This window comes from Pan troglodytes, chromosome 12, assembly GCF_028858775.2.
Source record: "Pan troglodytes isolate AG18354 chromosome 12, NHGRI_mPanTro3-v2.0_pri, whole genome shotgun sequence".
Classification (NCBI taxonomy): Eukaryota; Metazoa; Chordata; class Mammalia; order Primates; family Hominidae; genus Pan; species Pan troglodytes.
The window spans coordinates 53,509,353-53,533,402 of record NC_072410.2 but is presented as its reverse complement, the minus strand read 5'-3'; the positions used below and the strand labels follow the sequence as shown (position 1 = coordinate 53,533,402).

The window sequence follows — 24,050 nt, the reverse complement described above, 5'->3', positions numbered from 1 at the left end:
AAGGATATGGTCCTTTCATGGAGTTTGTATCCTAGGATTCACAGCACCCAAGTGTTAAGTGCTCTACTAAGAATCAAAACAGTGTGATGAGTGGAAAGACAATAGATATCTAGGCTGCATGGTGGGAAAAGCCCTCTCTAAAGAGGCGACATTGAAGATGAGATCTGAATGACAAGAGGGAGCTGCTACGTTAAGATCAGGGGACAGCAGCAGGCACAAAGCCTGCAAGGCTGGAAAGAGCTTGGCATGTTGGAGGAACTCAGAGGCCAGCGGTGATGGGTGGGCAGTAAGGTCAGAGACGGCAGGGGAGATGGCCATGCAGGCAGGCTTGTAACCTGAGGAAAGACATTTGGATTTTACTCTGGATGTAACATGGAGGGGAGGGCTTAGCAGGGGGGAGACAAGTGCCCTAGCATCCTCCACACTTGAATACTGCCTGCCTCTAATTAACATTCTACAAAGATGACCAGGGATGAAGTGGGAAGAATCAGTTATACAGAGACCAGAGTGAAGCCGGGAGATCAGTGACAAGGTTGGAGTGCCGGATGAGAGGCGATGGTGGTAGATGAGTGTGGACCCAGTAGAAATGGTGAGAAGTGGATGGAGTCTGAAGTTTTTTTGGAGATAAAGCCAATGAGACTGGCTGATGGATGGCTTATCCCTCTTTACACCTGACTGTCCCTCCAGCTCTCTTCACTCCTGCAGTGTCCATCCAAAAACACTCTGCCCAGGGAAATCTAATTTCTGTTCACCCCGTAATAATGCCCAGAAGGCAAAATGAAACACTGACAGATTGTCATTATTTATCACCCCTTTGTTTTGCTTTGTTAATTCATTGTCCTGCCTAGCTGTTAGCGTCTTAATTGTTCATGTTGACCTTTAGAAACACATTCAAGGTGAATAAGGAGGCCTTGCTATATTCCAAAATCGTGTCAGTGGGAATAACCAAAATGATTTTATTCTTTCACTCTCCTTTTGGCTGGCAGGAAGATGAGCTGTTCACATATTCATATGACACACTACCATTTGAAAACCAAAAAACCAGAAGCATGCAATGTCATATATGCAGTCATCGGCAAATGTACAAAGCACCCTGCAGCACAGCATAGTTACACACTCCTTAGTAGGGAATGGGGGAGGAAAATTGTACGTAAGAACCAGATGTTGGCTGGGTATGCTGGCTCAGGCCTGTAATCCCAGCACTTTCAGAGGCCGACAGGGGTGGATCACTTGAGGTCAGGAGTTTGAGACCAGCCTGGCCAACATGGCGAAACCCCGTCTCTAACAAAAATACAAAAATTAGCCGGGTATGGTGGCACAGGCCTATAGTCCCAGCTACTTGGCAGGCTGTGGCACAAGAATCACTTGAACATGGGAGGTGGAGGTTGCAGTGAGCTGACATCGTGCCACTGCACTCCAGCCTGGGCGACAGAGTGAGACTCCATCTCAAAAAAAAAAAAAAAAAAAAAAGAACCAGATGGTTGTCACAAAGTGATAATTTTTTTGCCACTGGCAGTAAGATAAAGAAGAGAGAGATCTTGGGTGGAAGTGACAAGCCAGAGGCAAGGGCTGGTCTGAAAAGGCTACAGAGAGGAGGTGTTACCTAAGATTTTCCTTAGAGGATACCCTCAGGCTCTGGTTAAACAAGGAGAAACAGGGAGGGTATGAGATCAAAACGGGTTGCCAGTCAGCAAAAGTTTACACATGCATGCATATGTATATGCAACTTCTTCTCCAGCCAGTGAAAACATTTTCTTGGCATATAGGCTGAACTTCATTAATTCCCAAGGGCAATACATGCTGTCAGTGCTAAGGAATGCAAACCCACCCTTCTTCACTTACCAGCACAACTACTCTCTTCCCCAGAACACAGAGCGGGATCAACTGTGGCAGCAGGTGTTGGGCACATCTGTGTAGACTCCACATGCCTCTCTCTCTGACATAAGGGAATTTTTACTCCTACACACCAAAGAACTACACTCCCTTAAACACCTTCACTGGTTCCCACTGCCTGCCCACACAAAGTGTGTTTTGTGGAATAATTATTCTGCAGCTGTTCATAGGTGTCAAATACATTTGGAAATTGTTGCACTTAGTGTTAAAGAGGGCTTTTTCTCTCCAGGACTTCAAAGATGCTTTAATAAGCCAACATGCATTGGGAATCTCCAAAGGGGGAACATATACAGCATTTCCCAAACTTGTAAATTACTGATCTGTTTTCATAGAGCATCACTTGGGACTAACGGTCTGTGAAAGGCACTTTGGGAAATGCGGGACTGACTAAGAAGGGCTTCCCCTAGTGCCCTCCACAGTCAGACGCTGCCTGCTTCTCAGGAGTCCTGCACAAGGCAGACTGCCCCCAAGACGCTGTTTCAGCCTACTCACCATATGTATTCCCACCTGTGGACCTCTGCTCACACAATCCCAGGCCCAAATTATGCTGTTCCTTCTCTTCTCATTGTAAGTCAACCCACTCCTCTCGTTGTAAGTCAACCCAAGTCCTTTCTTCTCTGGAAAGCTTTGCTCATCCCTACCAGGACTGGAGATGCCTTGTGCCTCAGACCATCTTAATATTGCTTTATGTCACACTCATTTAGCTTTTGATAGCTGGCTTCTACCTCTAATACCTTGCATATGGTAGAATTAGTAAATTCTTTATTAAAGAAGAAGAAAAACAGGAAGGAGATAAAAGAGGAGAATCACAAAGAAAGAAGTAGGGGAGGGGAGGAGGAGGATGGGAGGAGTAGAGAAAGAGAGGAGAAAACCAGGGAGGTGACAGTAGGAAAGAGAATTTCACAGGACCTTGGACGTGGTACTTTGATTGAGTGTAGGTAAGAGGCAAAGCCCAGGGAGCGCAGCCTTGAGTACTTAGTGGAAAAGAAGATCCATGAGGTTCTGCATATATGACCATGCAAGGCAGCTCCCAGGAGGTGTTCCTGGCACCATGCCACACTTAGCTGCAGGGCAGTGCCCATTCATAAGGTGTCAGCTCTAACCAGTGAGTGCAATACCTAAGAGCAGGCGCAGACTGTGACCCCTTAACCTAACCTATGCTTTATGATAAAATAGATACATATTTATATTTGTACTATTCAGAAAACAGCATATGTATCCATTTCTTGGGGGTTTTTTTGTAAACAACATAATACAATATCCAGTTAGTACTGAGGTGTTTTTGAGACAAGGTCTTGCTCCATCACTCAGGCTGGAGTGCAGTAGAGTGATCACAGCTCACTCTAGCCTTGACCTCTGGGACTCAAGTGATCCTCCTACCTCTGCCTCCCAAGTAGCTGGGATCACAGGTGCATGCCACCAAGCCTAGCTAACTTTTTTTAACATGGGGTCTCACTATATTGCCCAGGCCAGAGTGCAGTGGTGAACATAGCTCACTGCAGCCTCAAATTCCTGAGCTCAAGTGACCCTCTCACCTCAGCCTCCTAAGTAGCTAAGACTACATGTGCACATCACTTTTTTTTTTTTTTTTTTTTTTTTGGTAGAGAGAGGGTCTCACTATGGTGTCCAGTCTGGTCTCAAACTCCTGGCCTCAAGCAACCCTCCTGCCTCAGCTTCTCAGAATGCTGGTATGACAGACATGAGCCACCACCACACCTGGCTATTACTGTTAAACAAAATTAATAACATACAAAGTGCAAATTATATAACCCTAAAGCAATCACTGTCAAGAGACCTACCACTAAAGCCAGTGCCTTCGTTTCACAGAGGAGGGGCCTAAAAGCCACAGAGCAGATTGAGCTGTGACTAGAACCTCAAATCTATGGCCTAGTGCACTCACTACATGGACCATCTGAAGCGCTGCTTCTCATGGCTGGGCAGCCTATAATCTCTTTGTCAGCCAGATGGCCAGTTGCCTGAGATGGGAGACACAAGAAACATTCCCACATCTGCTTCCTGCTTTTAACTCACATAAAAATGGCCAGTCGGTTTAACAAAGCTATTTTCCTAAAGGGACCAGAGCTTCTATTTTTTCTGTACATTTAAAACATGCCAAACAAAATGACACATGTTGTCAACAAGATGCAACAGATATCTTCCCAAAAAGCCTCTTCTTTGTAAGCTGTCATGCCAGTTCTGTTGATGTAGTTACCTTCTGCAAAGACCAGCGGTCTTGCCAGAGCTCCACCCTGGAAAAGCTCATCCTGTGGAAGCACAGCTTGGTGGGGTCGCCAGACTCCTGTCTCTAACACACTGTTAAATGCCTAGATGTATTTCTTTCATGCTTGTGCAGAAATTCCATCTCAGAGTGTCGGGGCAACACCTAAGTCAGTCTCCCACATGTGGGTCATGGAAAGAGCCAGGGCCTGGACACCAGGAGGCCTGGGTTCCAGTCAACATTCCCTATGACTTTTACAAGTCGCAAGTGGATGACCATGCCCCCATTGCCATCAGCCTTGGGACGTATGTGGGGGCACTAAGCATAATGGGCCAGTGTGGGGCATGGGAGGGGGTCAGCCCAGCTGCTGTGGTCCCTCTGCCAGCCCCCAGGGCAACCCACAGCCAGGCAGTCTCAGCCAGGGCAGGACAGGGGCCAGGGCCAGAGCAGCGCCTCCACACTGAGTCACAGCCAGCCCTGTAGGAGAAAAACAGCTGAATGTGGGTGAGAACCTGAACATCCATAACAGCCTGGTCCAGGAGAGCATTTCTGGGTCCTGTGAAGAGGAAGAAGAGAAAATGATGTTGGAATCCCCAGGTTAAGGAAAACCAAGCCATTCCCTGGCCTGCAAGCTGTATCACTTCCTCTGTAACTGTTTCTCTCCTTCTGAGCATTGGTACCTGGTTTGTGGGACAAGAAGACAAGTGACATGATCAAAACAAAGCTTTGGTTTGTATTTCCTTCTACTCCTTGTAAATTTTATTCATTGAGAGAGATTTTTCTCCTGCCACCAGATACAGCCATGGCAGGCCCTGTAACTGTTCAGTGTATTCTTAGGCTATAAGCAGGTCCACCCTCAAAAACAAACTCCAAATTCAGTCATAGAAAGTACAATCCGAGAGATTAATCAAAACCTCCAACTTGAGCCAGGGTAAACCTTCCTTCCTCCCCCAGCTAGGCTAAACTCCAACCCCACCCTGTGAAAAGGCAGGATGAGGTTGTCTCTCCCCTGTTTCTCCATTTTGCTCTTCTCCTCCTAGTCCCCACCCAAGTCTGTTAGCCAATTTCTTACCCCTCCTTGGTAGGGGCAGGTGAGCAGAGGTAGGAGAAAAAGTAGACCTTCCTTGAACTGGTCCCATTATAAGCTGGTCTGTGCTCTGTGGGCCCAGCCTGTGTTTAACACTGACTGTCTTTTTTCCCCTGGGGTGCTCCTTGGAGCTCTTTTGGGATCTTCCTTCCAGTAGTTTCCTTGACACAGGCAGATGTTTCTTTATTCCCAGTGTTTGCTTGTGGTGCTTTCATAGCCTCTGGGTCTAGCAGTCACCTCCAGCTTCCTACTGCCGAAGTCCCTCTGTCCTATTACATAGCCTCTTGGACAGCATCCAAGATGACTCTGCTCTGCACTTCCTCTGCACGACCCACATCTGGTCCACAAGAGAGACTTACAGGACGCATGGATGGGCGAACCCAATTGCAGTTCCTCCATCCTGCTGCACAGGCTGCCTCCACTTTCTCAGACATGAGAACTCTGTATTCGCCATCTTCAGGGAACCCATTCCAAGCTCTCCAAGTAGCCCCATGGGGACAGCCTCACTGCACTGGAGGGGAAGCCCAGGGAAGCCCTGATGAAATCTCTACTGGAAGGGTCTCTGGAGACTCACAGCACAGCAACTTTTCTCTCCAAGAAATCCCTTCATACATCCTTCGCCCTACCCAGGCCCCTTTTATAGCCTTCATCTGGCTGAAGAGTCCAAGCATCATGAAGCCAGTTTACAGATGTTTCCCTATTAGGCAACTTATTAGAATATCTTACAGCTCAGAGCATAGTCAAAACTTCCATTTTAACATTCATTACATGCTTATCTCAGATTTTAATTATCCACCCATTTAAAGATATGCCCCATGGGGCATAGACATCATCTGGTTTATTCACTACTACATCCCAGCTATGATAGGCATTCAGTGAATAATTATTGAATTAACAAATTAATGTTTAAGTAAAGTAGCGTCCCCTCCTCAGCCTGCAAGCCATATGGGAGTGGGAACTGAGATTATTTGTACTCAATATTTGCCCCCAGTAGAGTCTGGTAGAATGCTGGCCCATAGTAGGTACTTTAAAAGTGGCTTTGAAAAAAATTAATGAACCTGGGCAAAAGGCCACATTTCTCTAGGTAAGATTAATGGAGGCTCTACTGACCCAGAGCCTCTCTCCCATTCTTCTTCAAATTCTTCACTTGGCTACACTGCTTAAAACTCTGCTAATCAGATATTCTATCAGTTCAAAGCTTTTTTAACAACAAAGATATCACCACTGAGAAAATGGAAGCCAGTCATTTACACTTAAGAAGACAATTTGATACAAGGAATGTACAGGAACACTGTCAGGGGCCTGAAGAGTGCTAGGAGGCACTTAAGAGAAAGGAGATGGCAGGCCCAGAGGTGGGAGCTCTTTTAGAGGCTTGCCAGGGAGACCGTGTGTGCCAGGAGGTGAAAAGGAAGTGGCAGACAAAACCAGTATTTTTTAGAGTTTGCCTTTAGCAAGCTTCCTTCTACACAATTTTTAAGAACCAATTAATTTTTAGAGCTAGAAGGAACCTTTGATATCATCAGATTCCATGGCTTCCAAACATTTTTAAGCCAAAAAACTTCTTCTTTCAATGAAATCTTACCAGAAAGCCAATATGAAAAACAGGTAAGCGGAGATAATCTGGTTCTAGATGGGTGGTTTTAGGTGGGTTCTAGATGTTTGGGCTGGGAAACCAAACATGCACATACACATACATATCTATTAATACATACATACACACATGCATATACATACATATACACACATACATATATGTATATACACACACATATACATGCATGCACATATATACACACATGTACACGCACACACACGATTTTCTCAGAGTAGTCTTCAAACCTCCCCCTCAGAATCACTAAGTGCTCCTGAAACACAGTGTGTCCAGATACAATGAAAGACCCACAGTCATCCTCACCCATCACCATGTCCCAGAGACTGGGCTCCAGAGGTCAAAAGAAAATGAAAGACACTAGACCCTACTGCTTCCTCCTCTTGATCAAGGAGCAAGACCTTGTCCCCTCCACTTCCCAAACTCTTTGTCTATTCTGTAAATGTTTGCAAATCAAAGAAAGAGCCCTTTCACGGGACCACTGAAGACTTCCCCCATGAGTTTAATACTACCAACAAATATTTACTCAGTTCTTCCTACATTCTTGACCCGTGTTTGGCACTCAGAACAAGTGACCATTGTCATTGCTAAGTTAACCAGCACTCTCTGGGTGCTGCCTGTTCAACCTTCTCTGAGCCATCTCAATTGCAGTTAAATATCCCACATCTTTCCATCTTTCCCCTAAATGTGCTTTGAGACACTGTGTGAACTGATCTGCTGAAATGCAGATAAACTACATCTGTCAGCCCCCATCTATGAATCTAGTGAGACTTGCAAAAAAATGAGGTTTGGCACAATTCGCTTTCGGCAAACCTTTGCTCCCAGGGATGACCACTGTTTCCTGTCTTTGGAACTTATAAGCCATCTGTTTAATAATCTGTCCTAGCTTCCTGCCAAGGACTGACATGCATCTCACCAGTCAGCAGTTCCCACCAAAAGTGCTTAGGGCCTCAGGGCCTCCCATCCCTGCTGCTGGCCAGTGTCCAGCTCACACAAGTGGCCCCCTCATCCCTAATGAGGCCTTACTGGAGAGGATGGGCCACTCGCCTATTGCAAGTGCACAATGTGAATCTGAGAGTTCAGTTTTGTGTAATTATTTCTGTATCAACAACATCAACTCAGGGCTCAAGATCACCTAGGTGAGAGTGTAAGAATAGAGACTTTCCAGTTAGCAGAGCTAGGTTTGAAACCTAACCCCACCACTCACTGTGTGGTTTTGACTAATGACCCACTCTGAACTTGTAAAATGAGCCCATGGGAGCTCATGGTTGTGATTACTAAATGCAATATAGTGCATTTAGTATATGCAATATTGTGCATGAAATGCTCAGCACAGTGGCTGGTGCATATCAGCATTGTTATTATTAAAAGAAAATACCCTTATTAATTAACTACTGCAAGTCAGGGGTGGGAATGGGACAAGGAGCAGGCCTGGGTGGAGGGCCTGTGTGTGAGGGGACTATTCATAGGTATCCAGTTCAATTCTTTTTCTAGGCACTAGGCGGTATATGGAAAAGATCCTCTTCCCTGTAGAGCTCGAATTTCATGGAGAAGAAATTAAGAGAGAATGCCTGTCTCCTTTCAGTCACCTGGCTTGTGGATTTGCTATCCCCAGGTGAAACCAAGGCCCTACTGGACTGGCCCCAGGCTGATTCCTGGAGGAAGCTGCTTTTCAGAGGGGCACACAGGTTATCTCATGGACAGGTTCTTCAGGGTGTCTTCTAACCCCCAGAGATCTGAGGACAAGGGATTCCTATCATCTCCTTGAGCAACTGTTAAGGAGGCAGAGAGGAGCCTGGTGGAAGGTCCTCAAATGAACAAGGTCAACCAAGCGGCAAAGGTTCTAACAGTTCATTCTCCTGGCCCTCGTGTGAAAACTGCAGAAAAGTCACCCCATGCCCTTGTAGATTAAAATTAAGCTGGCAAGATTCAGCTGTAGTGGGCTTTAGATGGTCTGGGTCACTTTCTGAAGCCAATTTCTTTTAAAAGCTCTCAAGCTGAAGGCAATAGTACTAAATGACAGCTGAGAATTTTAAGTTTTATTTTCAGTTCTGGAAAAAAGGGGGGGGATGGGTATCCCTTTATATTTTTATACTGAGGACAAGTCAGTAGGGAGATTTCACTGTGTTGTCGGTGTAAAAGTAATCAACTCAGTGTGCCATAGCCAGGAATTCAAACTGCTTGGAAAATGCAGGTGTAGTTAGCCCTTTTCACTGGAAAATACACTGGACAGTGACGTGGGTAGGTTAAGAGCAGAGAGCTGCTGGGAAGATCTGCAGAAAGGGCAAGGTTGTCTGCCACATTCCTTCTTCCTAAAGCACTTATGCCATCTAGGTGAAACTGGGCTGTTCTAGAAGGGGTAGTACTTCCTGCTTTAACACTAACCAACTTGAAAATCACACTGGGAACAAAACCATGACAGCCAGGAACACAGCACCAGAAGGTGAAACCCAGCCCAGAGTATGTAGCCGCTGTAACTTACAGCATTAATAAAAGGCTTACAGAAAACCAAAGGCCTATTAAATATCCCTGCCCCACCTAGACTCACCACTTAATTGGGGTGGGAACCCTCAAGGCAGAAGGAGTATAAATGGTTCCAAAGGCCGGAGCGACTTTGGTCTGAAAGGCCCAGGTCCAATTAAAACAAACCAGAAGCCTTAATAACTGCTCCGTTTTGACATCGGGAAACCCACTCTAAATTCTGTCAATGGCTATGATGTAGAGATTTTATTATGATTATTTCATGGACTTAATGAATGCTTAAAAGAATTAAGCCACGATAAGACCCAAGGTCATAACCTCCTCATCCACCACAAAAGGGCAGCTTGCCCCAGAGCCAGCCTCTTCTTGGGAGGCAGTCCCCAGGTCCCTGGGTACTGGTGGTCCTACTATTTGATTTGGGGTTGATTTAGAGCGTGCACAAGCAAAATGGGCTGTAGGCCCTTGCCGTGACTGTAAAGGCTTCTGTGTGCATAGTCATCTCCTCAACCTGCCAGAAATTCCCCAAAAGGAGAAAGGTTAATCCCTCTAACTTAAGGAATTTTAGCCTAGGTAACATCACAGTGTCCACCAGAAGGAGGACACACACACACACACACACACCCTACTGATGAAAATTAGGTTATCTATCTCCCTTAACCAACTGGCTATGAGTACATCTTGTTCTTTTATGCATTCACCATTTTTTTGTATTGCCAATAAGCCACAATAAGCAATATTGAGTATTTCTTATTGAGTTGTATTGAGTCCTTCACCATGAGCCAGGCACTATATTATATGCTAAACAAGTTCATTATCTTTGTGTATCACAAACCTTTCTGATTATAAGCAGTACTTATTAAGTGTTATGTTATCAACGTATATTAAAATGACAAATTCTCTTGGTAATCATGATTCAGTAGATACAGGGTGGGGTTTTGTCCTCTGTTTTTAACAAGCGGCCCAAGGGATGCTTATGATCAAGTCATTGTCCTAGAAAGCTTCCCAGCTTGTCCGAAACCTCTTGACTGAAGTGCCCACAGACTCCTCCACCATCAGAAGGGTCCCCTTTCCCACTGTGTTGAGCCCTCCCATAAGCATCTCCATCCTTCCTGATTTTTTTTTTTGAACAGGCTTTTAGCTGCTGAAAAGCAAAATGATACCCTCAAAGGAAAGTTTTATTGGAGGGAAACTGTCTCAAACTGCAGACAGTATCTTTTTGCATTTTATTAAACCTGCAGAGCTAGAGCCATGATTTAAAGCAATGGGTGGCCAAGTAACTTGAAGTCTATTTTAGTTACCATTTTTGTTACTGATGATTCCACCTACTCAAAAGAAAAAATAGTGAATAGAAATATTAATATAGGAAGCCAAGGCAGTCTCATGGCTGCAAAGAAACATTGGTTCTGTGCCCTGACCTTCCTCTTTGTGGCTCAGATTTTCCACCTAGGGGAGGGTGATTTTTGCTCTCTCCTCATCATACAGAGCTGCTGAAGGGATCCTTAAGAGAAGGCTCTTCTAGACTTTGAGTTTCCTGACCAAAATTAAACCGTTGCAGTTGTAGTATCTTTCTCTTAAAGTGGGTTTCCTCATTCACCAGACATTACCATTAGAGCCTGGAGTGATGAGAAATGTCTAAATGTAGGTAAATAGACAAAGACTTCCAGAGTTTTCCCATGTATTGTCAATGGGGCAACAAGGCATTGCCCTGAAATCTCTGGGTGTGTGACACTAAGATTACAGCTTGTATGTAGAACATAAAAGGCCTCTTTATACTCTATGATTATGAATTATGATAATCTTTCTTAAAGCAAGTATGTATATATTGTTATTTATTCTTTAAAACAACTTTTCAAAACATATATTCTCTATCTCAGCTTAAGTTGAATGTACTTCTTAGAATGAATTTATGTAGCAAGTCAACTCTGCTCTGTGCAGACAGGGTCAGTTGTCTTCTCTCTGAGCAGATTGTTGGGGGCCAATCCTAGCTAACTATGAAACTAAAGGATGGAACAGTTGACCCCTGGAAGTCCCTATGCTCCAGTGATCTCTCTCCGTGTATCAGATGGTCTTGAAACTCTTAAAAAGATTGTTATTACCTCAAATATAAAGGGTGATTTTATTTGATATATCCTGGGAACACTGCTCGTATGCACCATCTTAATAAAATGAAAGCCTATTAAATAAAACATCATTTAAGGAATAGAGGAGATGGATGGAATGCCACAGAAAAATGTAATGAATATTCATTTATAGATTGAGAAGTGGAAACATATGGGAAGGCTTGTTTGGGGTTTTTATTTTTTGCAACAATATGGGGCTCTTAAATGACACTACACATTTATAACAGCTACCTGTTGACCAAGAGCTGTAAAGGGACTCTCCAATTACAGAGGAGCAGAGCCCAGTGGATGCTGTTCCTCAAAATAGTCATCTCCCATTGAGATCTGTTTAAGAATACCTTTCAAAGAGTATCTTTACAGTTTTATGCACCTAAAATACAGTAAAATCTCACATAAGGAGATATCAGAGTTGGGGGGCTTATTAGCTCATATACTGATACAAAAGTTTATTTCTTTTCAGTTCTCCAGATTAAGCCCCATTTTGTCCCTATATCATAATTCAGCTTTCATTTGAGTGAGAGTAAAAGGGGATCTAAGAATAAAGTAAAAATAAAACAGACTCAGTAGCATCTTAGTTCTGAGACCCAGAGACCATTTAGGAGGCTACTGTAATGTCAGGCAGAATAACAGAACAGAAGGGGGCTGGGGGTGACCCTGGAGTCACTGGATGGTGAAGAAGGGGTGGAGTTCTGATCACAGAACAACCAAAGAGAGACTCTCAGTGAGTCAATTAAATTTTGCCTAAACTTAGTTTTCCCCACTACAAAAAAAAAAAATTCCTGTTGCATCACCTCAAAATAGGAGATCCATTGAAATGTGAAAATGATGAAATGTGGAAATAAATATGTACTTTGCAAATAATAACAATGGCTGTGTGGAGTTAGTGAGCCCAGGATTTTCTCTTCTCTTTTTTCCATAGAGTTTTTAGTGCCTTTAATTGCTTTTATTTAATAAAAGAAATGGTAATTTAAGAGAAGAGAGAGAGAAGCAGATGTGAGCTTTAAGGGATGACTATAGAACCAGATCTATGATGTCTGAGCTAGACTCCTTAGCGGGTTTCGGAAAAATGTTCCAGCCCATTAATTCAAAGCCTGAGTGAGGAGGTGTGAGTGACTGGTCACACCAGGACACAGTGGTTCTCTGCAGTGGCCACTTCCGCTGACATTACATCCAACACCACCATCACTTCTGTGGCCCAGGTCTCCCAGGACACTCATTTGCAAGTTCACCATTGTTAAAAATCACTCTCCTGTCTTCTTGTCATTCTCCTTGTCTAGTGATCCCCAAGGTTTCTGGACTCAGAGCTTTGGTATGAAATTCAATCTTCACTTAGTTTACAATTTTTTTCTTCACCCAGTGACAGTGTGATGAGGTAATGTTTTCTAGCAGACTGGCTCAAGATTTGAACCTTTAAAAGTGAAAAACATTGAGAGCTTAAAAGGCCAGTGTTCAATATTCCTTCAGTGATTTTAAGTGGACAGTAATGTCTTCCCAGATATTAATTCCAGAGTGACAGAACTATCATTGTCTCCATCTGCCCCCACAGCAAAGTTGTAGTTAGTCATTCTCTGTAACAGTAGTAATGAACTCTCTAGTTATAAACAAGCAACCCAAGAAAAATTTCATTTCCCCAGAGACCATTTAGGAGGCTACTGTAATATCAGGCAGAATAACAGCAGACCGGAAGGGGGCTGGGGGTGACCCTGGAGTCACTGGATGGTGAAGAAGGGGTGGAGAGCGAAAAGATGCTGGAGGAGGAGGCATCCTTATCCAGATTGCCTCAGACTCCTGCAGAAGGGACCCAGCCCCAGCCCTTGCATATCAAGAAGAGAAACTCAGAGGACTCTTCTCATTCACAAGGAAATGTTCTGAAGCTGTGAGACTCTGACATTTGTGGTGTATAAACCACTTTTGCATGGCCCAGAACCTTCTGTGAGGTTCCATTCTGCATAAATTACAGTTTTGTAATCACTTTTTCTAACTGATGCTTTTTGTGCTCTTTAATGTGCATTCAGATATGAGGGGAGGTGGCATCCTTTTATTTATTTAAAGAATGCATGTCTTTATGATTTGCCTTCAGAAAGAGGCTCTTTACTATCAGCATGTCCCAGCTTTTGGGGACCCTGAGGTCCAGTGTGGAGAAGCAAGGAGCTGGCTCTCCTCCAGCCTGGAGTAGCTGTGATCAGCCTCAAGTCACCTCTACTCAGAAGGTCCCCGGAGGCCTGTGCAGGCTGGCAGATGGCCCAGGACTTGAGATCACTTCAAGTGTGCATGGATAGGGAGGAAAGCTATACAGACTCATGTGACCTATAACTTGGACATTAACAGACCAAAGGAAATGCCATGCCTTACTCAGAGCCAATTTCTCTTTAGAAGAGAATTCTAAATTCTAAATTCTCTAATTCCTGTGTCACTCTCCAAGTCCCCTGCAGTCTTCCTCCCATTGTCTTTTCTCTTTTGTTTGGTAACTTTTCTTTCCTACGAATTTACCAGCCTGAAGAGATGAAAGTCCTGAGTTTTCCTACTTCCTTATTACACAAATGGAGGAATAAGGAAAGCTGTTGTTGGAAGGATAGCACTCAGTAGATGAGCAAAGCAACTCAAGATTGTCTCCTTTAGCTCCAGTAAGTTTGATCCAAACTGGGAGGTCACCGATGAAGCTTAGATCAAACAAGGGCCAACATCATTGTCATCAACACCATCACTGTCATCATCATAATGACAAAAATGACCCAAAAATGTTCTAATTTTTGAGGAGGTTTGCTTAAAGTGAAGAAGGTTTTAATATCTTCATTGTGTGCTAGATTCTTTAAATCAGAATAATCAAACTGAGGTGTTAAGAGAAAGAATATCAGAACATCAGGCAAGACCTTGCTTGCTTAAGGAAATATGAATTGCCTAAAGGAGGAAACGGCTAAAAATTACAGATGATTTGCTTGATCTCAAATGTAGGTGTATACCCAATTTCAGTTAACCTTTGGGTATGTGATGAGCAAAAACCACACCTCCACCCTTCCCTTAGAGTTTTCAACTCTGGCACATAAACTGTGTTCTCATCTCCTCCTGGTCCTGCCAATGACAAGTTGAATGCTGTCTACTATAACTGCATGGCCAGGGCCCCTGAGTAGCATTTAAGGTAATAGAAAAAGCCAGCTAGTGTGCCAATAGCCTTTGAGAGATGACCTGTACTGATACAGATTCCAGTTTATCTTTGGCATAAGCCAGCCAAAAACACAAATAGGATCTCCTCAGAAGCACTTTCAAGGCTTACAGACTGGGAATTTTCCTTTTGATACCATCCTCATCAATCGTCAGATTGTGTATGATCATTATTTCAGAGACTCAAATCAGAAGTAATGTTCATGTAACTACCAACCTTCTGAAACAGAAGGTTGAGATCACTGTTGGTTTTTGTTGACAGAAGATTGTGGCAACACACTTTGAAAGTAGGCGAAAGGTAATCCAGAAGGTAATCAGCCGTAAAATTGTTCTGTTTATGGGAAGAATGAAGTACCATGTCCTGCTGCTGCTCTTCACTTTAGTTTTATCACCCTTTTTCCTCCCTATTCCCTTTCCCTGCCCTCAAATCTCTACCTCCCTGCAAGTGCCCTACTTCCAAGTTTCGGAACATGGGCTTGCATTCCATTCCATCCCTAGGGAGAGAGCCTGCAGGGCCCCACCGTTGTTCAGGCCCTCTCTTGACCGGAGCATAAAGGATTGGCAGACACTCTGGCAGGATCCTGCACAGCAGTCTTCAGATACAGCTGCTCTTCCATCCCCAAACATGAAAATCTGTGGCTCCTGGCAGCTTGGAAAATGTCATTTTCCCATGAAAATGACGTAAGAGGCAGAAGAGTCTCAACTCCACTCTGTTACAAAAGTATTCCTCCTAAAATATTAATATTTGCACTTAGTCCATATTATACCATGTGACTAACATATGAAAAGAAATCTTCTTGGAGATTAAACAAGTCTCTCTTGGGCTCATTGCACAGTTTGGGGAGGTAAGCTCCAGGTCAGAAGCTGCCTGGAGACATCTAGAGTGTCACCCTCCCTCCGTTTTCTGTGGTGTTCCCAGCCTGTGTGAATGAGCTCATGTGCTAACCTCCTGGCCAGCCCCTCTCTTCCCTTCTCTGTAGTGCTCTGCACACTTTGGTCCTTTTGCCTCCCCCCATTCCCTCAAAATTTGACATTCCTGTGTCCCTTTCTCCCGATCACCACCACTCAAATTTCACAGTCCCGAGCACCCTTTCCCTGGCCTCAAAAGAATAGATCTTTATGCTGGCTAACCCACATGTTACTGGATGCCAGTGTCCAGGGAATTTCTCTCCTGGGTAACACTCTGGCATTTTAAAAGGAGTCTCCATGAGATGCCCACAGGGGATCCCTAATGTTGAAAATATCAGACTGAGCCGGGGACAGTGGCATATGCCTGTAGTCCCAGCTACTCAGGAGGCCAAAGTGGGAGGATCGCTTGAGCCCAGTAGGTTGAGGCTGCAGTGAGCCATGATCATGACACCGCACTCTAGCCTGGGCGACAAAGTGAATTTAAAAATTTATTTTTTATTTTATTAAATAATTTAAAAATACATATATCAGACCAATTGGTAGTCTGGACATGTCCGGGGTGCAGAGAGTAGGAAGAAGACACCTCAAGGCAGGGAAATTTTGGTGTTCTGCTCAGCTCCCTACCAGAGGCACTCATTAACCTCATGGGTAGGGGAGAAGCAAGGGAGATAGGATGCAGGAGAGAGGCGAGCTGAGAAAAAGCAACAAGTTTAGAGAAACTGATGATGCAAACCCCCAAACTCCCTCTCCAGCTTCACAATGTAGTTCTTTAGCCTCTTCAGGGAGCTTATGGATTGAACACTAGCAAATGTTGGGTGCTATTCCAGAGCTTCTTTTAGGCCAAAACCAAATAATATGACAAAGTCCCTGCCTTCAAAGAAAGAAGGCTGAAAGGCAAGAAAGGACCAGGTAGGAATTGTGATGGCCGGAAAGAGGACAAGGAGTATTGCTGTTACTATTGGGCTTTTTGCTTATTCATAATTTCAACCACTGCATAGCTAAGACTCCCAGAAAATCAGAGTGAGCTGTTCAGAACTGCAGTGTGTCCCCACACTGCCTCTCCATTGCATTCCTCTGCCTCAGTCCCAGCCACATCTCTCAGCCTCAAGAATCCTGTTCCTCAATGAGGGGGTTGGTAGCCATAGCTCGGGGGAGTGGGCCAAACCACGAGCACCCCCACTCATTGCAGGGTCTTTGGAGACTGAACAGAGATTGTTCTTACTAAGCATGAGGTCACCTTTCTTTTCCTGGACTGTCTGGATTCACAGAGTTTCTTTGGGTTCTCTGGCTGAATTCACTCCAGGGCTGATCTCTGTGAGCAGGCCCTGGGATCTAGCTCAGAGAGACTCCTCCAGGGCCCAGTCCTCATCCCCTGTGGAATGGGACCTAGTGAAAGACCAGTCAATTGGGGAAGGATGTGGAGCAGGTCATGAGGCCGGAGGAAGGCAAAGGTCAAGCTATTTCCAAAGGCCTCATCAAGCGGTAGGAAATGGGAGAGCCTAGGAGCCAAAATGGTGGTTGAGAAGTAAGAAATGCTGCAAGCCAGGAGCAGCAACATAAGCAGTGAGAGGAGGCTGAGAAGAATTCGGGAGTCAGAGGCCCATCCAGGTACTTGGGGTGACCTTGTTATCCTGGTAAGGGTTTGTGCAACTAGGAGGAACCATTGAAATAGAAGAAATGAAGTAGAGGTCATACCGTTTGTCATCTCTCCAAGTGGAGCTTTCTGCTGAGTCCACTTTTAATGAACAAATAAAATTCGTTGGTAATTAGCAACATTCTTTATTTATAATCCAGGTGCTGAAATCCCCCCAAAGCTTTACCCTGCCTCTTTCCAAAAGATTTAACATATATATTTTTTTTCCTCTTAAAGATTCCTCTTACAGTCTCAATATGAGTCCAACAACCATTTCTTCCCAGATCATACAGAACACGAGCTCAGCCCAGCCTGGGGAGAAGTATCACAGACATTTAATTAGTGCAGGCTGGATTCGTGAAGCATTTCGTGCACCATGAAAATGGGGCATTTTGATACTGGCTCATGGTCTTATTTCAGATCCAACTTCTACATGGTCTTGCAATTAGGAAGAGTACTGGGGCCCAGTGGAAGCCTGAAAACAGTTTTGAGGTTGGATAACTTCATGCTTTTTTTTACTCCTAAATGAATCCCAGATTTTGAGTGCTGTAAATTTTCTGTTTCTCTGTCTGACATCAGCCGGAATACTTCAGGGTTTTGACTACTGTCTTCCTTTAGTTTTATCTGAGAGGCACTCTGGCAGGATCATGGCAGCCCTTACCTAAAAAGCAGATAAGTCCAGGAAACAGTCCAGAGGCTTCTGGGAGCCAGCTGGGCAGGTCTCACTTCTTCAAAGGTGGGCATCCAACTCCATGGTCAAAAAGTAAGAGGCTGCCCAAAGCCCAGCCTAATCCCAGAAGATCACCACAAGAGCCTACCACAGCACCCCAAATGCCCAGCACTGGGGCTGCTCCTTTAGAATAAAATACTGTCATCAGAAGGTTCCTTTCTTGAATTATATTATTTAGGTTAGAAGTTCAGCTGACCTACCAAAAGCCCAAAATAATACAAGCTTCAACTATCGAACTTTTTTTTCCCCTCTCACATATAACTCTCCGGGAATAAACTGTCCAGGATCAACATGGCAGCTCCATGCTGTCAGGTGCCCAGGCTCCTTCCATCTTGTTTCTCCACCACCCCAAGAGTGTGGTTCTTGTCAGCATAGTCCAAGAATGAAAAGGGTTAGGGTGTGCCCTTTAAGGCACAGCTTAGAATTTGGACATATAATTTCTGCTCACATTCAGCTGGCCAGAGCATAGATTACATGGCCACACCTTGATGCAAAGGAAGCCACACCCACCTGCAATCCTTGCACCACACTAGGTCAAGCTCAGCATCATTTACTGCCTCTTGAAGCAGCTTTTGCAAGGAAGGCTGGGAAGTGTAGTCATTGCTGGCTGGTCATGTGGCCAGTGAAACTCAGGGGTTCTACTACTAAAGGAAAAAAGTGAAAATGCATATGAGAGACAGTTATCAATCTCTGTCATAGTATATTTTTGTGTCTATGGAAAGATAGAGCCTATTAAGAAATAAACCACTATAGTGGACCCAGCTTGTGGATCTGATTAGAGGTTTGTCCCTTAGAAAGCACAGAGGATTATAAGGGGAGAGGCACATAGGACAAGTAAATTATGATTGGAAAAAGGGATAGGGATACACAAGGCACTTCTCCAGGAAGGGTTGCTGCAGGGCACTGAAATCCTAAAGAAGGAAGAAATAGAGACATGGAAAGCTGGAACAGAACAACGGAGGCTGGGTAAGTGTTGGGACCCGTGGAAACTTCTCAAATGGGTAATATTACTGGTGGCCAACTCTTTTCATGGCTATGCTTCTTGATTCATTCTGCCCTAGATTCATTCCAATCTAAAAGCACATGTTGCTCAAAAGAAAGAGCATAGAGTCTAAACAGACCTCGATTTATATCTTCACTCAGTCACTTACTTACAGAGATAGCCTGGGAAAATTACGCAGCCCCTGAGCCATTTCTACATTTTTGAATCAGGATAATGGGGATATTAACCAATGGTGCTTTTAGGAGAACAAAATGAGTTGATGAATATAAAGCAGCTAGTACCAAGCCTGGCATAGGGTAAGCACTCAGTGAGTGGCATTTGGGATTAGTATGAAACTTTTCACTCCATAACAAACAACTTGTCCCTCAAATGAATACATATGAGTAGGGGGCTTGGCCAGTGTGACAATGTTGTGGGATAGGAAAAAGGTGCATGTGTGAAGTGCTGAGAACCTAGCAGACACCTACCCATTTAGGATGCTTCTCTTAGTGTGCTCAGGCTGCCATAACAAAATACTATGGACTGTGGGCCTTAAACAACAGAAATTTATTTTCTCACAGTACTGGAGACTGGAGGTCTGAGATCAGGGTGCCAGTGTGATCAGGTTCTGGTGAGGCCCCTCTTCCAGGCTGTGTGCTCACATAGCCATTTCTTGGTGCATGTGTGAGTAGAATGAAAACAAGCCCTGTGGGAACTCTTCTTCTAAGGGGACCAACCCCATCATGAGGGAGGCACCCTCATGACCTCATCCAACCCTAAGTTCCTCCCAAAGACCCCACCCTCAAATACTATCCCATTGGAGGCTGAGGCTTCAACACATGGATTTGGGGAGACACACACATTCGGTCCATAACAGTGCCACTCACTGGCAACAATACAGGAAGCACAGAAGCAAACTTGTTCTTTTTTAAAAAAATTAATATTCCATTTTGGGGAAAAGGTGTTGACAGCTACTGGCATAGGAAAAGAACTCATCCTGAAGATGGCATTCCTCGATTGGTGCAAAAGAAGAAAACAAACCTTCATCCATGAGCTTGTATATATGGAGCAGGATGATATTAGCGCTGTGCACCAGATGAATCAGTAATTTTTACATTTTCACATCCAAGCTAAATAGTGCTCTTGACCAAAAAATCTTAGTCGGTTTATCTTCTGGCACCAATATTTAAAGCAAATACCTCAACATAAATAAAATAATACATTGAAAGACTATACTAATTGTCGTTCTAAGTAGTTAGAGTCATTTAACTGGGGACAGGAAAAATATCCTCAAGATTCTTAACAGGTGAGACAGAAAGGGCAAGAAGGAAGACTCTAAATAATATTAGTTCATCCTGGGTCAGACTTTCACTCACTCAGCATGACCATGCCATGGTGGTTTTTTTTTTTTTTTTTAATCTTAGAAAAGTGCATTAAATCTAAAGTATTAGTGAGACCCATCCAAAATGTTGATTAAAACCAGGCTCTTTGGAGAAGTAATTGCTACACTGCTTGGCAGGACCCAAGAGTGTACACTGGACTTGATGCCATTGATGAAGAGAAGATGGTCAGTACCAATGGCTGGTTTTAAGAAGAGCAAAGTTAAGAAACAATATTTAGGATGTGCCACACTGGGTCACCACTCAGCATGATTTGCTTCCTCTTAATGTTTTCAACTTTCTCTACCACCTCTAAAGTATACTACCCAGGGTATCTCTGCATAATTCTTTGTCTTGCCCCTTTGAAAGGTTTGAATTCTCAGAGCCAGTCCCTGTTTAGTGACAGCACTTTGGCCACCTGATCACTTTTCCTAAATCTCCTTTCTCCAACCCTATTTTGTCTTTATTTTTTGAAATTTGTCAGAACTAAACAAGTGCAAACATAACATGCCATGATTTTATATAGTGCTATGAGATTTAAAGAAGGGATTTAAGCATCAGACAAGGAGGTTTTATTTCCTTATGTCATCTAGTATATTTTTGCCTTTTTTAGCTACAATGGTTTATCGACCTTCCTCAGGGGCCATCAGAGTGAGTCCTTTACCACTTGGCCTTACAGTTTCATTCATTTGTATGGCAAGTAGTTGTAACTTTACGCATAGGGTAGACATGGAGAGTTAGCATTTCATATAGCCTTAGGACAGAGTTTGGTCATCCCTATTTTGATGGCAAGGCTACTTTATCTTACTGTGTTTCCTCTGTGTCCAAGTATTTATTAATATTTTTTAAGATTTTCAAGTCAAAATGGCAATTTGAGTATATGTATGTAGCCTGACTTCAGAATCGGGAGAGACTTTTCAACCTTGAGCTACCCACTGGCAGCGTGAGAGAAGATGATAGGATGTCATAGGCTCAGCTTACACAAGTAAGCATGCACAAGTGTGTAAATAGGCAAAAACCCCTTTCCAGATTGCAATATTTTTCCCAGTCCTGAGTTCAGCCCTTTCTCACCAACATAACAACCTATATTTCTTTTAACTTTTATTTTAGGTTTGGGGGTACATGTGAAGGTTTGTTACATAGGTAAACATGTGTCATGGGGGCTTGTTGTACAGATTATTTCATCACCCAAGTATTAAGCCCAGTACCCAATAGTTATCTCTTTTGCTCCTCTCTCTCCTCCTACCTTCCCCACTCACGTAGACTCCAGTGTCTGTTGTTTCTGTCTTTGTGTTCATAAATTCTTATTATTTAGCTCCCACTTATAAGTGAGAACATGCAGTATTTGGTTTTCTGTTCCTGCTTTAGTTTGCTAAGGATAATGGCCTCCAGCTCCATCCATGTTCCTGCAAAAGACATGATCTCATTCTTTTTTATGGCTGCATAGTATTCCATGGTGTATATGTACCACATTTTCTTTATCTAATCTATAACCTACATTTCAAAATGAACACTGCAGGATAATATCCAGAAGACAGAAAAGGAAATGTGTGATGGTTACCTTTGGGGTTATATCTTTCTGTCATCCAGTTATCATCTTTCTCCTGGGGACCTTGGGTTCCAGTGGCATAAAGTCCTAGTCCATCAGGCAATGACTAAAGCACAGATCGGGATCCTTCGCAGCAACTTTAGGAAGGGTGCCAAGTTCAGAGTCCAGAAAAAAAAAAAGGGAAACCTACAACTCATACTCAGCTTCCACACACCATGAATGACCCCACTAGGCAAAGAGATGAGTTGCTTCTTGTTTCAGTATTGTTCCATAACAAACCATCCAAAAACCTAATGACTTAAACTATAATTTGCTATTTTTCCTCACATTTTTTGGGTCGATTGGGCTCAGTTGGATAGTTCTCATTTAGAGTCTCTCATGAAGCTGCAGTCAGATGGCGGCTGGGGCTGGAATCACTGGAAGGTTGATTGGACATCCCAGAGGGCTTCTTCACTCCTTTGACCACCTTCATTGTACCTCAACAGGCCTCCCTGCAGTAGGCCAGCCAGGATTTCTTACATGGAGGCTCAGGGCACCAAAAACAGGAAGCAGAAACTGTCAGGCCTCAGAGGCAGGCTCAAAGCTAGCACATCACTTTCATTATATTCAAAACAATCACAGCCAACCGAGATTCAAGGGAGTAGAGGCATAGACCCCTCCTCGCCACAGCACATGTGTACTACAGGGGGAAAAGATGGCAGCCACCTTTGCAGATAAGCTACCACCACCACAAACAGGAAGCAAGAATTATTTAGGATGGAAGATTTTCCTTCTGCCCAGAGAGCCCTGAAAGAGCACCCTCCGTGCTACTCTTGGGTGGCCCAGTGATTAAAGAGCAAAGTTTGTGCAAATATAATTGTGTAAAACATTGGAGAAAAGTAACTTAATAAACTCACAACCACCCTTGGACTTCAATAAAGCAAGCAGATGAAAAAGTAAATAAAAGATATAGAGGCTTTAATTAAATCAAATCAAAAAATGATTAATGGATATTTAACAGCACCCTTCAAATAAATAATTCATATTATTTTCTTAACTTGTAAAAATCAACTATAACTTAGGCCACAAAGAAAACCTGAAAAAAGAGAGAACATATAATTTTTAGAGTCCACATATACCACCAAAAATAAAAATAAAAATCTACAATTTAGCAATAAGGGATTAAACTCTTGCTTTAAAAAAGCACTTAGACACCACTGCACTCCAGCCTAGGCGACAGACCGAGAGCTTGTCTCAAAAAAAAAAAAAAAAAAGCACTTTGAAGTTTTAAAAGCAGTCTTATAAATTACTATTCAGTCCAAGAGGAAATCAAAACTGCAATTAACTGGGATCCTAGAAAATAATGACAATTGGAACATCTCAATAAAAACTTGTGGGATTTGGAAACATCATAGGCTTAAATTCTTTCATTATTAAACAAGAAAAAATGAAAACAAATGAGGTAAGAATTAGTTAAAACTTAGAAAATAATATGAAACAAATCTACAGACAGCAGAAACATGGAATCTATGAATAAAAAACAAATTAATGAAAACAAAGCAAAATCAGTAGAACCAAGAAATAAGTCTTTAAGAATTTCTTTGGAACTATCAGTATCATCAATGAATCTTTGAAAGACAAATCCAAAAAAGAAGGTTAGAACATGAAAATATGTAATTATTAAGAAAGACAAAAGGGCTATCACAACAAAGAAGGAGATTTGTTTACCTGTAAGAATGCCCTGTGAACAAAGTACAAGTCTATGCAAATGCTTCTAAAATCTTGATGAATGATTTTCTAAGAAAGGATAAATTACAGAAATTGACTCAAAAAAAGTACAAAACCTGAATAAATCAATATCTGTGGCAAAAATTTTTAAAGGCATGAAAGAACTATACTTTTAAATAACAGCATGTCTAGAAAATTTTTGAGAGAATTATCTCATGCTTGTATACTTGTTATACGACAAGTAATTCTTATGCTATTTCAGAAATACAGAACATATAAAAAGATGAAAATCCTCCCAAATTGTTTTGTGAAGTTAACATAATCTTGATGAAAAGTAGCTCACAACAAAAGAAACATGGCCAAATTCACCTGTGAATTTGGGTGCAAAAATCCTAAATCAAAGAGAATTAATTTCAGAACTTTTCAAAAGTTTGTTTCAGAAATGTGCAGATAATTTTTATTAGAAAAAAATTTATAAAATATGTATCAGTAGGTGAAAATATAGGAACAATATAATGATCTTGATATCAAAAAGATTCTGATAGAATTTAAAATATTACTTTCTGAAACTATCAACTGTGAATAGGAAATTAT

At 42.9% G+C, this 24,050-nt stretch overlaps 1 protein-coding gene across 2 annotated transcripts in view; it reads left to right on the top strand.

The window, feature by feature from the left end:
- The window catches only part of ANTXR1 (ANTXR cell adhesion molecule 1), a 236,365-nt gene that overhangs the window by 196,681 nt on the left and 15,634 nt on the right, over window positions 1-24,050 (top strand). Inside the window, exon 18 of one of the 2 annotated variants that reach the window (XM_054677938.2) lies at window positions 15,066-15,372. The exons of the other annotated variant lie outside the window; for it this stretch is intronic. Coding sequence (XP_054533913.1) covers window positions 15,066-15,110 — 45 coding nt within the window. The 3' untranslated portion in view covers window positions 15,111-15,372. Of the gene's footprint in view, window positions 1-15,065; window positions 15,373-24,050 lie in introns of those variants that run through there. 2 annotated transcript variants of the gene reach the window in all.